The sequence below is a fragment of the Lolium rigidum genome, chromosome 3 (genome assembly GCF_022539505.1).
Source record: "Lolium rigidum isolate FL_2022 chromosome 3, APGP_CSIRO_Lrig_0.1, whole genome shotgun sequence".
NCBI lineage: Eukaryota > Viridiplantae > Streptophyta > Magnoliopsida > Poales > Poaceae > Lolium > Lolium rigidum.
In genome coordinates this window covers 108,108,839-108,123,445 of record NC_061510.1, presented here as the reverse complement: position 1 = coordinate 108,123,445, position 14,607 = coordinate 108,108,839, and the positions used below count along the sequence as shown (strand labels likewise).

The window sequence follows — 14,607 nt, the reverse complement described above, 5'->3', positions numbered from 1 at the left end:
GCAAATTATATGTGGCTAAGCAACGAGTTTAAGGGCAGCATTTCAAATATCAGTACCATCTTGTTTCAGATTGCAGGAATTGTGAAAATTGAAAATATTGTATGTTTAGTAAATGTAAATTTTCTGTTATTATTTTTAATGTTTAGTGAATCCGTGGCCTTAGGCCTTTCACAGTGCATCATTTTCTTACCACGTTATTATAGGTAACTATGCATGTTAAGAGATAACAATCACAATGCATCGAGGGTTTCTTAGTGTTGTATTTAATTTAATGACTTTGGGCTCACACATGCATGTGATTAGCTTAGAAATGTATTTTGCATATGGCCGCGTGCAAGTGTTGTATCTTTAGCTAAGATATAACAACCATCTCCTTCATCATTAATTATGGTGTCACATCATTACTTTGCGTATGATAGCGCGCTAAGAGACATGCATTGGAGAAGGCCTTAGGTGGCAGGCAGCAAGGAGCAAAGATAATAAAAGAACACATAAAACCAACAAACATTAAGTGGTGGTCTGATCTTACATAACACAAAGCGGTACAATAGTGGCAAACAATTTGAATAGTAGGAGTTTATTATACAAGGGTGACACATCTAACAACCATTCAATATGAAAAGTATTTATTACATATTTAGTCCACATGGTACATCTACAATCGTCATGAGCTAAATATTTTCCCACCTAACTTCTCTTCTGCACGAAACAAACAACCAACCTTTTACATTTAACATTTTACTTTAATGTTATTTATTTGCAACCTCTACTCAATGAATCTTTCACCATACAATTCATTTTCATGTTCTTCAATCACAATCCTTGCAATCAGTTCACTGAAAACTAGTGACACCTCATATGCGACCGACACAAACTCACCAAGACGATATACGATTGGGAGAATACTTCCATGAAACTGTGCTTCAACAAACCCGTTGATACCTTCGATCTAGATTGTAGATGTAATATAGTAGTTTTTTCATGGAGACTTAAGTTTTATCGAACAAAGAAGTAATTGGTTGAAAAGATTTTTTTAACAAGTCTATGAAAGTCTAAAATGGTTATGTTTACCAGAAAAACAATCTATCTTGATTTGTGTGTGTGTGTGTGTGTGTGGAGGGGGTGGAAATATGGTGCGGTCTCAGCCCCAGTGTCGACGGACTAACCACCTAAGAATCCCGGAATAGATCACATGTTGTTTATCTCATGCTTTTTTTAATATCCTTGTTGGATAATGCATGGTGAGCAATGTTGGGCCCATGTGAATATGAATGTGATTATAGATGTTCGTAAACCTTTGTGCCCGATCTTAAGATCATTTTTATTTACAAAAAACTGAATCGACATACTAACACCAAACCAAAACATGTGTGTCTTGTTTTCTTCTTCTTTATTATAGCTCCTTTGTCCACGAGTAGCCTTGTTATAACACTAAAGATGGGAATGCGAGGGAAGAGAAACGAGAGCAAAAGGTAGGTTGCAAAATGCATGAGTATAGACTGCAAAAACAATTTTATTGTGAATATAGCTAATCCTACCAAGGTCATATGTGGTCCTACACGACATCTAAGACCAAACTGAGTAGCCTAATTGTATAATTAATGCCAAACTAAATAATACACGCTGTAATTTGCTCACGAGCTGAAATACCAATCTGCGCTTCGGGCTCATCTTTTCCTTCTAAGAAAGGAAAAAAAACACATTTGTCTTTTTGCATAGGGTGCAAGATTAATCCTTTTTTGCGGGTAAGGTGCAAGATTTATTTTGTGTATTAATAAATACACAAAAGAACTCGAGGTCTTATACGCTCTTGTGTTTTTAACACTTGAAAAATCAATTTTGTTTCAGATTATTTTGACATTAGAATTTGTCCCACTGGACCAGTGCTCTTGGGTTATGGCCATATCTATTGACTTACCTAACTTGGTGCCACGTTTGCATTTCCCTGGTGAGCTCAGCTCACTACTGACAGCTCAGTTTTAGTTATGGCCGATATCTATTGACTTACCTAACTTGGGCTGCTCGGTCCGGTCACCGCCCCATGGAAACTCCGCCCCACAACCCCATCTCGCCCCCCTCCCCGCCTCCGGTCGCCGATGGCTCCCCGGCGGCCGACGCCGGGCCGGGCGGAGAGCAGGCGGACGGAGGATTCGGCGCGCGGGCTCGAGCCCCTGTGGTCGCTCCTCTTCGGCACCCCGGAGGAGCTGGAGCCCATGTGGTCACCGCCAAGGGAGTTCGACGTCAGCGCCGAGTTCGCCGCCGCTGTGGCAGACCCGGAGCCCCTGGTGGATGACGGAGGAGGTCCCTGGGATGGCGCCGCGTGGAGGTCAACGGGGCTCGTCGCCGGCGAGGGCTCCACCCGGGCGCTATCTCCGCCCACCGCGGCGCCGGGCTTCGCGGTGTTCGACCTCCCCGCGTCTGATTCTTCCGAAGGCGCTCCCGAGGTGAGGCCGCTCGATCATTATTCACCTATGCCGGAATCTCCGTCTACTCCGGTTGCCGTAGACATGCGGGAAAAGCTCGTATTCATCTCCGACATCTCCGCGCCGGTGCCGGAGTCTGTACCATCGCCGCCGCCGGCTTGTTTGGAAGCTAATCTACAGGAGAGTGCACCGGAGTGCACGCTGAACACCATGCCATCGCCTCCTGCAACTTCTGGGGACGATGCCGATTTGGTTCGTTTGGAGACAGAGGATGCTTCCAACTATTGCTCTGCTTCAGAGAAAATTGCCTCAGCAAGCATGGCTGCTGTTGATTTGAACGCAGAGTATGACCCCGGGGCCAATGTCGACGGTTGTGGTACCTCAGGTGCCATCAGTACAGATGCCAAATCTCTTTGGGGATCACAGAAGATTGCGACAACCACAGTGGCAGCAAATGTCGCACCCCCAGATTCGAATGAATACTCATTTGGAGCTTCCAAAATCACAGTGGCAACAAATGCCGCACCTCCAGAATCGAATGAATACTCATTTAGAGCTTCCAAGCGGCGCTCTGTGGGTAAGCCGATCAAAGAGGCCACCACTACTACACCAGATGCAGTATGCAAGCCAATCAAAGAGACCACCACTACTGCACCAGGCAACGCTGGTAAGCCGATCAAAGATAACACCACTACTACACCAGACAACATTGGTAAGCCGACCAAAGAAACCACCACTACTGCACCAGACACAACAGGTAAGCTGGTCAAAGAGACTACCACTACTGCACCTGACACAGGTGACTTGCCCAACAGAGGATCACCAGAAATTGTTAAGAGGAAAAGCAGCTCCAGTGGCAATGAGAACAAACGAGGTGGTCTAAACATTCAGGTTGTGGTGGCTTTACCAGCGGTGAATTATAGGTCCATAAAGCGGGGAGCAGTATCTGTTCGTGCTCCAAAGAAGACTAGGATGGCTTCAAAGGCATCATCAGTGGGTTCAGGCAGGTTACCACCTATTTCGCCAGTGGTAAACAGTGAACCTCCAATGCATAAAACAGAGCCTTATCCGCATTCACCACCTAGCAAGTATGATCTTGACACTGTAAAGAACTCGCCATTAGAGAGAGTGGATAATACTGATGTTGTACCGTGCAATTTGGGGCTACTGAGTGCAGAGTCACAAGTGGTAACTGAGGTACCCAAAGAACTAGATGGAAAACTTTCTAAGCCTGTAAGGGCAAAGAGGTTGAGGGGCTCAACAGAGTCACAAGTGGTAAATGAGGTACCCAAAGAGCCAGAGTCTAATCCGCATTTACCACCTAGCAAGTATGATCTTGACAATGTAAAGAACTCGCCATTAGAGAGAGTGGATAATACTGGTGTTGTACCGTGCAATTCGGGGCTACTGAGTGCAGAGTCACAAGTGGTAACTGAGGTACCCAAAGAGCCAGATGGAAAACTTTCTAAGCCTGTAAGGGCAAAGAGGTTGAGGGGCTCAACAGAGTCACAAGTGGTAACTGAGGTACCCAAAGGGCCAGAGTCTAATCCGCATTTACCACCTAGCAAGTATGATCTTGACACTGTAAAGAACTCCCCATTAGAGAGAGTGGATAATACTGGTGTTGTACCGTGCAATTCTGGGCTACTGAGTGCAGAGTCACAAGTGGTAACTGAGGTACCCAAAGAGCCAGATGGAAAACTTTCTAAGCCTGTAAGGGCAAAGAGGTTAAGGGGCTCGACAGAGTCACAAGTGGTAACTGAGGTACCCAAAGGGCCAGAGTCTTATCCGCATTTACCACCTAGCAAGTATGATCTTGACATTGTAAAGAACTCGCCATTAGAGAGAGTGGATAATACTGGTGTTGTACCGTGCCATTCGGGGCTACTGAGTGCAGAGTCACAAGTGGTAACTGAGATACCCAAAGAGCCAGATGGAAAATTTACTAAGCTTGTAAGGGCAAAGAGGTTGAGGGGCTCGAGAGGTAAATGCTCGCCAAATTTGAAGAGGACAAAGAAAAATAGTGGCTCAATTTGTGAATCGCCTAGTGTCACAATGATGCCAGATCCAAGCAAGAAAAATAGTGGCCTAATTTGCGAATCGCCAAGTGTCACAATGATGCCAGATCCGAGCAATAGTGCAAAAGTTATCTTGGATAAGAATTTGGTTGATTCAGAGATGGTGGAAAGTGATGATGGATCCTGTTGTTTTGTGGGGGAGGCAGTGCCGGAGGAGGAGGCTAGGCAGAGGTGGCCTCATCGCTACGAGAAGAATCATCACTTTGTGGAGAAGGTAGGCACTTGGCTCCACTACCTGCTCTTTGCACGGCTGCATCATCATATAAATGATATAAGAACGACTGAACAAGATATTGTTATAGTGAAACATAAGAACGAGATATTTGTTGTTGTAGATTGATTGAGAATAAATAAATAGTGTTGTTTGACGTTTAGACTCGCCAAGAGTAGGAATTGTTTACTAGAACTATATTCATGTGTTCATTCAGCAGTACACAACCACAAATATAACAATACACCGCAGATTAGTACACATGCAGCAATACCTTCCTAGCAAAAATATTCAAGCATGTAGGCGACATCAGAAGGCACACATGTCAAACAGGCATACATATTAGACGTATATGATGGATTGTAGCAAGTGCCAACATGATGGTTAGTATCAAGTAGCAACAAATAGGGAAGATAAGCATTAATGCTAGAGATTTATATAGTTTCCATATTAGCTGTACAATGCCCATGTTTATGAGGTTTTTCTCTGCATATTTACCACATCTGTATGTGTATATACACTGGACTAGGGCCTCAAGGGAGTACAAGTTGTGTTTCTGTAAGAGTTAACACCCCGAAATCTCTGCTCCCTATATCAATATAATCATGTAATTTTATAATAATTCCAACCATTCTGTTTGCTCCAGTACAGGTTACGGTTATATCTGTAGGTAATATTTCTGCTACTTAGTCCAATATGCACTATGGAAATTGGAAGCCACCATGCTTTTGAATGAGAAAGTATTTTAATTTCAAACCCAGAAAATGGACCCTTGAATCCTTGATCATTCGTTTTTGCAAGTCTATCTTGTATGCAGCTAGCCAGCTAGGGACACATGAGTCACAAATAAATTTAAACAACGGTTTGAACAATGGATATTGAGTTTAATATGGTAACAGAAGTGAACAAAGTTCTTAAATCTGGATAGACATCACTAGTGAGGTTGACTAGATGAAGGTTCAGCCCAATTTTTACCTATTCAGTATAACGAGTAACAACCTTTGTGTTTTCTCAAAAAAATAAAGTTCAATCCAATGAAGGATTTACTTGTGTAGGAAACACAGAACTAAGGAGAAATTTTATGAAAAAACAGGAAGAAACTAACCATTTCTCTGTGTGGACAATAGCGAAATCTTGTAATAAGGGTTTCCCAGACATGTTGGCTACGTAGTTTATACTCCCTCCGATCCGTAGTAATTGTCTCTAATATAGATGTATCTAGACACATTTTAGTTCTAGATACATCCATACTAGCGACAAGTAATATGAATCGGAGGGAGTAGCTTCTTACATAAATTCTGTAGTTCTTGTATTTTTATATGAAATTTGTTAATTCTTGTACTACTACATACTACAAGTTTATAGTCTACCTTATGTTGTATTTGTAACAATTGAGTTTTATGCAAGTAACGTTTTTGTGTTTGTCGTTTCTCTGTTTGAAGGATATGAGGAGCGATATCCAACTGCTTGCAAAGTGAGCACACAATGTGTTATCTTTTTTGCTTTCTGATTAACTTACTCCTGTTACTAGGCTAACACCAATACATCCTACCTTACATTACAGTGCTGCCGATGCTGTCTTGGAAGTTAAATGTCACTATTTGCAAGCCAGCATATCTGGATCTACTTTTTGCATTGGAGATTGTGCATTTGTGAAAGTGAGTTTCCTATATGTATCTTTATGGCTTGTGCCTCTTCATTTTCATGGATTTTTAACTCATTAAATGTTTCAAACAAGTATCTGAAAATATTACTCAGTGATCAGTCTTATATATCCTTTTCCCATTTTTTGAGTGTTGTATCTAAGTGATCAAGTTCATGCACATTTTATTTGCAGAATCTTTATCTACGTTTATCTAGAACTGATGCTTGACTGTGAAGTATAGCTAACATGACTTTGCTATTTCGTTATAGTATTGAACATTTACCATGGTATCAGACACTTGTTGTACAACCCTAACAGGGTTGATTTTTTGCAGGGTCCAGAAGGAAAACCAAATTACATAAGCAGAATACTCGAGTTTTTTGAAACAGTTACCGGTGAACGTTACTGCAGAGTGCAATGGTTTTTCAGAGCTGAAGACACGGTAAGTTATGTTGCCTTGCTGTTTGACGGAGAGCTACACATGTCTTGAAGAACCATTTTCATGTTATAACTATGAAACTTTATAGTGAGATTAGGTTTATGTCATAGGATCTCTAACCATGCTTTCGACTTCTTATTCGATCTCTCAGATCATGGAAAACCAAGCACAGTCTCATGACCCAAGGAGGCTCTTTTACTCAGATCTGAAGGATGACAATTCACTAGACTGTATTGTCTCCAAAATTTCAATTGTGCAAGTTTCTCCTTGTGTATGGCTTCATCTTGCATCTTAGATATTTTCGTGTAATGACTGGTATGCTGAATTTTTTTCCAGTGAGAAGTATGAATTTTTGTTTATGTTACAGGTTGATAAAGAGTCAAAGTCGATATCTCCATCCCAATATTACTATGACATGAAGTACTCTCCGGACTACAGTACTTTCTCTACCTTGGAAATGGGTCTGTGTTCTCAAACAACAGTGATACATACATGGCTATACTCTGAATGAAAGAGACGGGAAATGCTTTATAATGCCAACCAATCATGGCTTATATTTGAAAGCTGCTCTCAACATTTTGCATTTGTTCCAAGTAGTTTTCAGATTTATCATTATTATTATCATTTTCATTCTGGTCATAGTTTCTGAAATTTCAAAATATATGGTTTTGTAATTTTTTTGTGTAGTTTTTGCTGTATCTTCTGTTTTTATTATTGTTATGAGCTTATCTCAGCATTATGACTTTGTTTTACGAAATGCAGGAGATATGCATGCCAAATTGCAGTCAAGTCACGTAAGTAGTATCAATATGAAAAAGGTTGACTTCAGTAAGAAGCAAAAGTCTCCTGTACCAAATAAGAAGGATCTCTCTTTGCTAGATCTCTACTGCGGTTGTGGTGGAATGTCAACTGGACTTTGTCTTGGGGCTAATGTTGGTGGTGTGAATCTTGTGACGGTACTTCTGTTACACGACATATTATATGTGCTATAACTTAGTAAGAGTGCATGCTTTGTGAATGTTTTGCTCATTGATTACAGAGATGGGCTGTTGATAATGATGAAGTTGCATGTGAAAGCTTCAGATTGAATCATCCAGAAACTCGGGTACTATGACTTTAATCAGTTCATGGCCCATGCTATATTTTCTTTCAATAGAGTTTTAATGCTATTTTTCTGGCCCATGTCTAAACACTGACATTCTGCTAAATAGGTCCGGAATGAAACTACCGACGATTTCCTTGAATTGCTGAAAGAATGGCAAAAATTATGCAAACAATATGTGAGGCAAAGTGAAGTAAAGGACCAGGCTGATGCTTTACCAGAATCCAGCAATGGAATTCCAGACGAGTCTTCAGTCCCTCCCGAAGAGCTTGAAGTATGGAAGCTAGTTGATATTTGCTATGGTGATCTCAATAATGTCAGAAAACGGTGCTTATATTTTAAGGTTTGTAATGATTAGTTTCCTCCTTACATTTATGGTAATCACCTGTCAGATTTATCAGCACAAGCAGAAATTCCAAATCCCTAAATTCCTTTTTGATCGAATTAACAGTAATTACTCCTGCACTATTTTGTTGTGTTTTCGATGGGATAAACAGGCCTCATTAGGTTCAGTCCAAACTAGGCTAGAAGATAACACTATAGGTCACTTTAGTCCCTATAAATAACCCTCCACTATGGTGGGGGCCCTGAATAGTCATACTTCTTGAAGAGGCCACCAAATACTTTAATTTTTGTACCCATGACAGAACATATTGATTTCCTTGTGTGCATTCAGATTATCAAATAAGTTCACTCTCTTGCCTTAACCTAGCATGCTCTTTCATTTGTGCGTAGATCACATACTTTTCTTCTTTTTGTTCATATATCGCTTTTATTCTGAACTAAACGTGCTATTTTACTACGCAATATGTATCCAGGTCCGTTGGAAGGGTTATGGCCCTAATGATGACACATGGGAGCCAATTGAAGGATTAGGGTATGCAAAAATTATTCTTACCACGATCCATTTCACGTAATATGAACTGTTCGACTTTATTAATGCAGGAACTGCACTGATGCAATTAGGGATTTCGTTATTGAGGGTCATAAGCAGAAGATACTACCACTTCCTGTGAGTGCTATTCTTCAGAGTCGGCTTTGGTGAATCTGAGTTTACTGAGTATATGATACTACTAGACTAACCCCCCACCCAAAAAAAAGGAAACCGAATATTGATACAAATTCAAGTCCAGTTCAATCAGTGACCTCCAGAATAGAGATCCAAGGCCACATTGCAAGACCTAAACTATGCAATTTTGACATGATGCAGAATTGTCCTTTGTGGCTATGCATCTCTTTGTGCTGCGATGTTATGTTTTAAATAAATGATAAATGACATCAATTCTTCATTCCATGTGGGATCCATCATAATGTGTATCACATCAAAGCTATACCAGGCGCGTGGCACATCTCTCTGAGTTTGTAATAATGGTTATAGATACTGGCTGCAATCTGTAGATTTGTTAGTAGTTGATAAATGAGCATATAAATAATTGGGAGCATGATTATGAAATCCAAAACTTCCAATTTTTTAACCTTTACAGTAAATTCTGTGAAAGGAGTAACTCAGAGGGCGAAGAGTGAACCGTTCTGGATGTCTTGGGTAATGTGACATATATGTTGCATCATTGTCTGTAACAACTGCCCTAGAACTAGTCGAGGTGAAAACTGCTAGACGGCTTTGATACTTCAAGGTTACAATCTAGAAAGCTTTTGTCCTCCCCATTCAATCTAGAACATTTTTGGATTGAAAAGCAGCCTCGTTCCGTACTTTAGGGTTAGAAAGGAAAATTTTAAGATAAATATGACATATTATTGCTTTTAAACTGCACTTATATAATAATTGACATATGTTGCCTGCTCTTCTCTATTAGTTTGAACTTTTAGGGGAACTGGCAGGTGAATGCATGTTGAAATATATTGCCCGTCCTTCTCCATCAGTTCGAACTTTTGGTTGAACCGGTGCATGCAATTCAATAATCACATTACAACACTACAATTCTTGTGGTATTCAAGCCCATGTATTGAATCAATTCACTCCATGGAAAATTCTGTCGTTCATATCAATACTGGTAGTTAGATATTACACATGCCTGCTATGGCCTCATTGGTTAATGTTTATTTTCATATTTTGCTTATGTGTATTTTCAGGGTGATGTTGATGTTGTATGCGGGGGTCCACCATGCCAAGGCATTAGTGGCTACAACCGCAATAGAGAATTCGATGCACCATTTAAGTGTGAGAAGAACATGCAGATTATTGTCTTTATGGATGTCATGCAATTTTTGAGGCCCAAATATGTCTACATGGAAAACGTCCTTGATATATTGAAGTTTGCTGACGCGACACTTGCAAAATATGCTTTAAGTCGCCTAATTTCTATGCATTACCAAGCCAAACTGGGGATCATGGCTGCTGGATGTTATGGTCTTCCACAATTTCGGATGCGTGTATTTTTGTTGGGCTGTCATCCTGAGGAGGCAAGTACAGTCTTTTCTTGGGGAACTATGACAGAGAGAGCCTTACTAGCAAATTCATCTTCTGATATTGGAAAGTTACTTTGGTGTTACCTTATTACCAATTTTACTATGTAGAAATTGCCCCCATTTCCTCTGCCTACACATGAAGCGATTGTGAAGAATGGTTGCCCTTTGGCTTTTGAGGTAAATGTTAACTGGCTGAATTTGGTTTGTGATAAAAATATAGCGTGTTCCCACCTTACCCATACATTTATATGAAAGGGTGTCAGTTCGTTCTTTGTATCTCACATCATTATCCTGTTATAAGTCAGAACATGCTTTCTCTTGCATTTGTACTGTCTCGTATATTTACACTCATTCTGTGGGTTGTAATCTGCTTGTTTTGCATATCCATCATCTGGGAATTTCCACATGTTGATGCAGAGTATTCTTTGACCTCTAGTGCAATTGTGACACTTTTTTTTTTAAATCTTGTAGCGTAATTTGGTTGGGTGGTCTGACAGCACGAAAGGGCAACTAGCGAAGCCAATTGTCCTTGAGGACATTCTTTCAGATCTTCCAAAAGTAATTGACAATCTTAGAGATCTTAAACCTCTAATTTTAATAACCTTTTTTTTCATAAGCTGTTGTACACCTTTGTAGGTGGGAAACGAAGAAAGTCGTGATGAAATGGCATATGTAAAGGGCCCTCAAACAGAGTACCAAAGATACATTCGAACATTTAAATCTGGTGGGTACCTAAACTTTAATGTCTTGTATGCTTTGTAGTTTTATCATTCCCGACACCATGTGGGGCCAGCACTATGTGCGCGCAGTGTTAGGCCAGAAAACGGATGGAAGACAGCATGAGGCTTAGCCTAATGTTTTCTTTTAACGCGAGTTGTTGACATTGGAAGATTTACGGTTGTTTAGGCAAGTCTGATGCGACTTGAGGGTCAAGTCGAGTCGTCCAGATAATGTACATATCCACCATGCCACGGTACGCAGTCATCCCTGCACAACTACACTCTCAGAAGCTTACTTCGTGATCAGTTGGGGAGGGTAGGGCCCAGGGTTGTATTGCATAAAACGAAATATATTCAGTACTAATGGTGGGGAATACTCAGGGATAATAAATACTCCCTCCGTCCCACGAAAGTTGTTTGAAATTTGTCTAGATTTGGATGTATCCAGACACTAAATAGCATATAGATACATCCAAATTTTGACAAACCTCAGACAAGTTCCATGGGACGGAGGGAGTAAAATTCAGTTGAAAAAATATTGATAGCAGAAGGGGTGGTGCTAAAGGGTATTGTTTTTATTTTACCAGCAGTCTAGGGTTTGGGTGTGTCCCTTGGAGTTCTTGTACTATATATTTTCCCTTTGGACTGTTGAGTACAAACAATATCCATTTGTCTTACTCCAGTATTGACACGTGGGATGTAATAAGCTAATATTAGAAGAAAACTTGTTTTGCTTCCTCACATAATTTCTGTAATTTTTATTTAGCACTGACCAAGTCTGTTGATGGTACTTCATCATAATTGTGCATGAAACTCTCGCATAAATCTCTTATGTGTGCAGAAGTGCAGGGTCCTAAATCTCATGTTGCAAAAGCTAAGTCAAAAAAAGCTAAGCCAAAATTGTATGATCATCGGCCGTTGGCACTTGGTAATGACAACTACTTAAGGGTGTTGCAAATTCCCAAGAAAAAGGTTTGGCAAGACACTTATATGCTCAGATTTCATCTTAGACAAGACATTCCTCTCAATCTCACCAGTCCTATTCCAGGGAGCTAATTTTAGAGACCTTCCGGGAGTTGTAGTTGGTCCGGACAATGTAGCTAAATTAGACCCAACAAAGGATAGAGTGCTTTTACCATCTGGTCGTCCTCTGGTAAGATGCTTAAGATGCACCATACTTCCCTATATGTGCAATTTAAAACAAAAACCACCAGGTTGTGATTCTTATTTTCTTTTTTCAGGTGCTTGATTGTATACTAACGTATGAGGATGGTAAATCCTTAAGGTTGGTTTCAATTGGTTTTAAAAGTACACTGTTGTTTCATAGATACGTCTTCCTGTTTCTGATTGAACTGTTTCTTGTATGATGCGTTTTAGACCTTTCGGCCGATTATGGTGGGATGAGGTAGTTGGAACTGTGCTGACGTGTCCAAATGCTCGTATGCAGGTTACTTACGATTCTTTCTTCATTATTTACTTAGCCCATGATTTTAAATATCACCTAAGAAACTAAGAGAGTATGTTTCAGGCCTTGATACATCCTGCACAGGACAGACTGCTCACTATTCGTGAAAGTGCTCGATTGCAAGGTTTTCCTGATAGCTACAGATTCCGTGGAACAGTCAAAGACAGGTAATTGTTCTCATTTTTTTTCATGTAGGCTTTGAACATGCTGTAGAACTTTATGTACATATATTAAGAAAAGAATTCAATAGGCCTTAGAAGGCCAACAAGAGCAGCACATCTGCAAGAAGCAAACAGGTCCGCACCAACAGAAAACACAAGCACACCACGACCTAAGCCTAACCATTGCTATCTCTTTAGTGCTTAGCACTGTGACGACCCAGGACCTATACTCCCACCTAAACGTTTGAGTACTTCAATTTCTCATTATGTATAGAAAAGCACATAATGTTTAGGTATTGTCAATTTTTCCAACCTGTAGCACAAATGTTAACATGTGACACACCTGGCTGCAGGTATCGCCAAATTGGAAATGCCGTGGCCGTACCTGTTGGCCGTGCACTTGGGTATTCTTTGGCCATGGCCTATCTGAACAAGATTGAAAATGATCCCCTCATGGCGCTACCACCCAAGTTTGCGTTCTCCCATAATATAGAAGATACTACATATTCCAGAGTGGACGGTTGACTTGTTTACCCACATCTGTCTGTTCATTCTCTGCTAGAAAAGCTGGGTCGTGCGATTCATGGTCGTGAATATCGTTAGGGTTGTGAATATCCAATAGGTCATGCCCATTTTAAAATAATTCTTGATTCGTTCCATTGACATGTTGTATCTTGTAACATTTTCACTAGTTTTTTAAAAGTTGATGAAGACAGGTATAAGTGGCTCAGTAAGGTTTCTCCAGAGAGAACCTTGTGTTGTACTGTAAAAGAGTTCCATGTATTCCTTAGAAACTCACATAGGGAGGTAGGTGTAGGTGGCTCCAGTAAGGTCTCTGGCTAAGTTTGGGGCCGAGAGAGACTTTGTTGTTGTACTATGAAAGAATGTATGTATAGACATGTTCGGTAGTCAGTGGAATAAAATGCATGTACATCATCTGATGTGTCGGTGTTTGTATTTGAGATTTTTTAGCAGGGAGTGAACATACCAAAAATAATTATGTAAGTAGTTCAATAAATGTACTGCAAGTTGTATTTTGGATGTAGTAGCTTCTTTGAATCAACCAACTAAGTGGCAACCTCTATATGGTCATTCCTTTTTCAGTTTAACTCTTTGCCACTACAGCACTCATCCGGCTATCCGCGTTGTAAGCACGAAATTTGACGAGAATTCTAGCATGATTTGACATGTCTTTTTCCAGACCAAGAAACGAACATATGACACAAAGCAAAGGTTCACAGTTTGGACATTAGGCATGTTTCATAACTCCTTTGTTTGAAACAAAGTTTCTTAACTTTGTCTAGATACGAAGATATATAGACATGTTTTAGCTATTGATTTATCTGTATCTAGAAAAGTTACGAAGCTTTTTAAAAAAACCAGAGGAAGTACAAATATTGGGAGGAATATAAATTTATGAACAACTTGTGTACTATTTAATCTATTTGTTGGGTACCCAATGTGTATGGCAGTATGGGTATCTGTTGGGTATGGGTGTGGGTAAATTTTCATACCCATGGATATGGGTATGGTATTTTTCTATCCTGACCACACCCTACCCATTGCCATCCTTAATAAGTACAGTGAATCAGTGACGGTGCTTAAATTTTCATTGTGTTTGTTTTATTCTTGATGAAACATGAAGCTTCAGTACATAATAGAGTAGGTCTTCATCTAATGCATCTCAATCTGGAAGGACATGTCCTGTTTTTAGTATTTACATGTATGCACTCTCTTCGCGTTCATAAAAAAAATGTTGAAGATTTATCTAATTTTAAATGTATGATAGTATGATTTTTAAATAAGAACCGGGAGACAGCCCATCTTCTTAGGATGAATTCAAAACATCCACTTCCGCGTTATCATTGACTAGTATATGTGTTTAATCTCAAGGATTGATCGCTCCAATCTTGCCATTTCAACTATCAATTAGTGTT

General features: G+C 40.1%; 1 protein-coding gene across 7 annotated transcripts in view; it reads left to right on the top strand.

The window, feature by feature from the left end:
- Positions 1-13,611, top strand: part of LOC124702131 (DNA (cytosine-5)-methyltransferase CMT2-like) — a 17,111-nt gene extending 3,500 nt beyond the window's left edge. For 3 of the 7 annotated variants that reach the window (XM_047234238.1, XM_047234239.1, XM_047234234.1), the window contains 22 exons: positions 3,484-4,150; positions 4,391-4,715; positions 6,155-6,186; positions 6,277-6,370; positions 6,692-6,799; positions 6,948-7,067; positions 7,164-7,257; positions 7,559-7,752; positions 7,836-7,901; positions 8,008-8,241; positions 8,717-8,775; positions 8,844-8,910; positions 9,990-10,319; positions 10,434-10,502; positions 10,797-10,883; positions 10,962-11,049; positions 11,886-12,016; positions 12,093-12,197; positions 12,286-12,329; positions 12,422-12,491; positions 12,573-12,676; positions 13,024-13,611. In XM_047234238.1, coding sequence (XP_047090194.1) covers positions 3,484-4,150; positions 4,391-4,715; positions 6,155-6,186; positions 6,277-6,370; positions 6,692-6,799; positions 6,948-7,067; positions 7,164-7,257; positions 7,559-7,752; positions 7,836-7,901; positions 8,008-8,241; positions 8,717-8,775; positions 8,844-8,910; positions 9,990-10,319; positions 10,434-10,502; positions 10,797-10,883; positions 10,962-11,049; positions 11,886-12,016; positions 12,093-12,197; positions 12,286-12,329; positions 12,422-12,491; positions 12,573-12,676; positions 13,024-13,195 — 3,260 coding nt within the window. In that variant the 3' untranslated portion in view covers positions 13,196-13,611. Of the gene's footprint in view, positions 1-3,483; positions 4,151-4,390; positions 4,716-6,154; positions 6,187-6,276; positions 6,371-6,691; positions 6,800-6,947; positions 7,068-7,163; positions 7,258-7,558; positions 7,753-7,835; positions 7,902-8,007; positions 8,242-8,716; positions 8,776-8,843; positions 8,911-9,989; positions 10,320-10,433; positions 10,503-10,796; positions 10,884-10,961; positions 11,050-11,885; positions 12,017-12,092; positions 12,198-12,285; positions 12,330-12,421; positions 12,492-12,572; positions 12,677-13,023 lie in introns of those variants that run through there. The other 4 variants (XM_047234236.1, XM_047234237.1, XM_047234235.1 and 1 more) reach the window with 4 other exon arrangements.
- Positions 13,612-14,607: the final 996 nt, after the last annotated feature.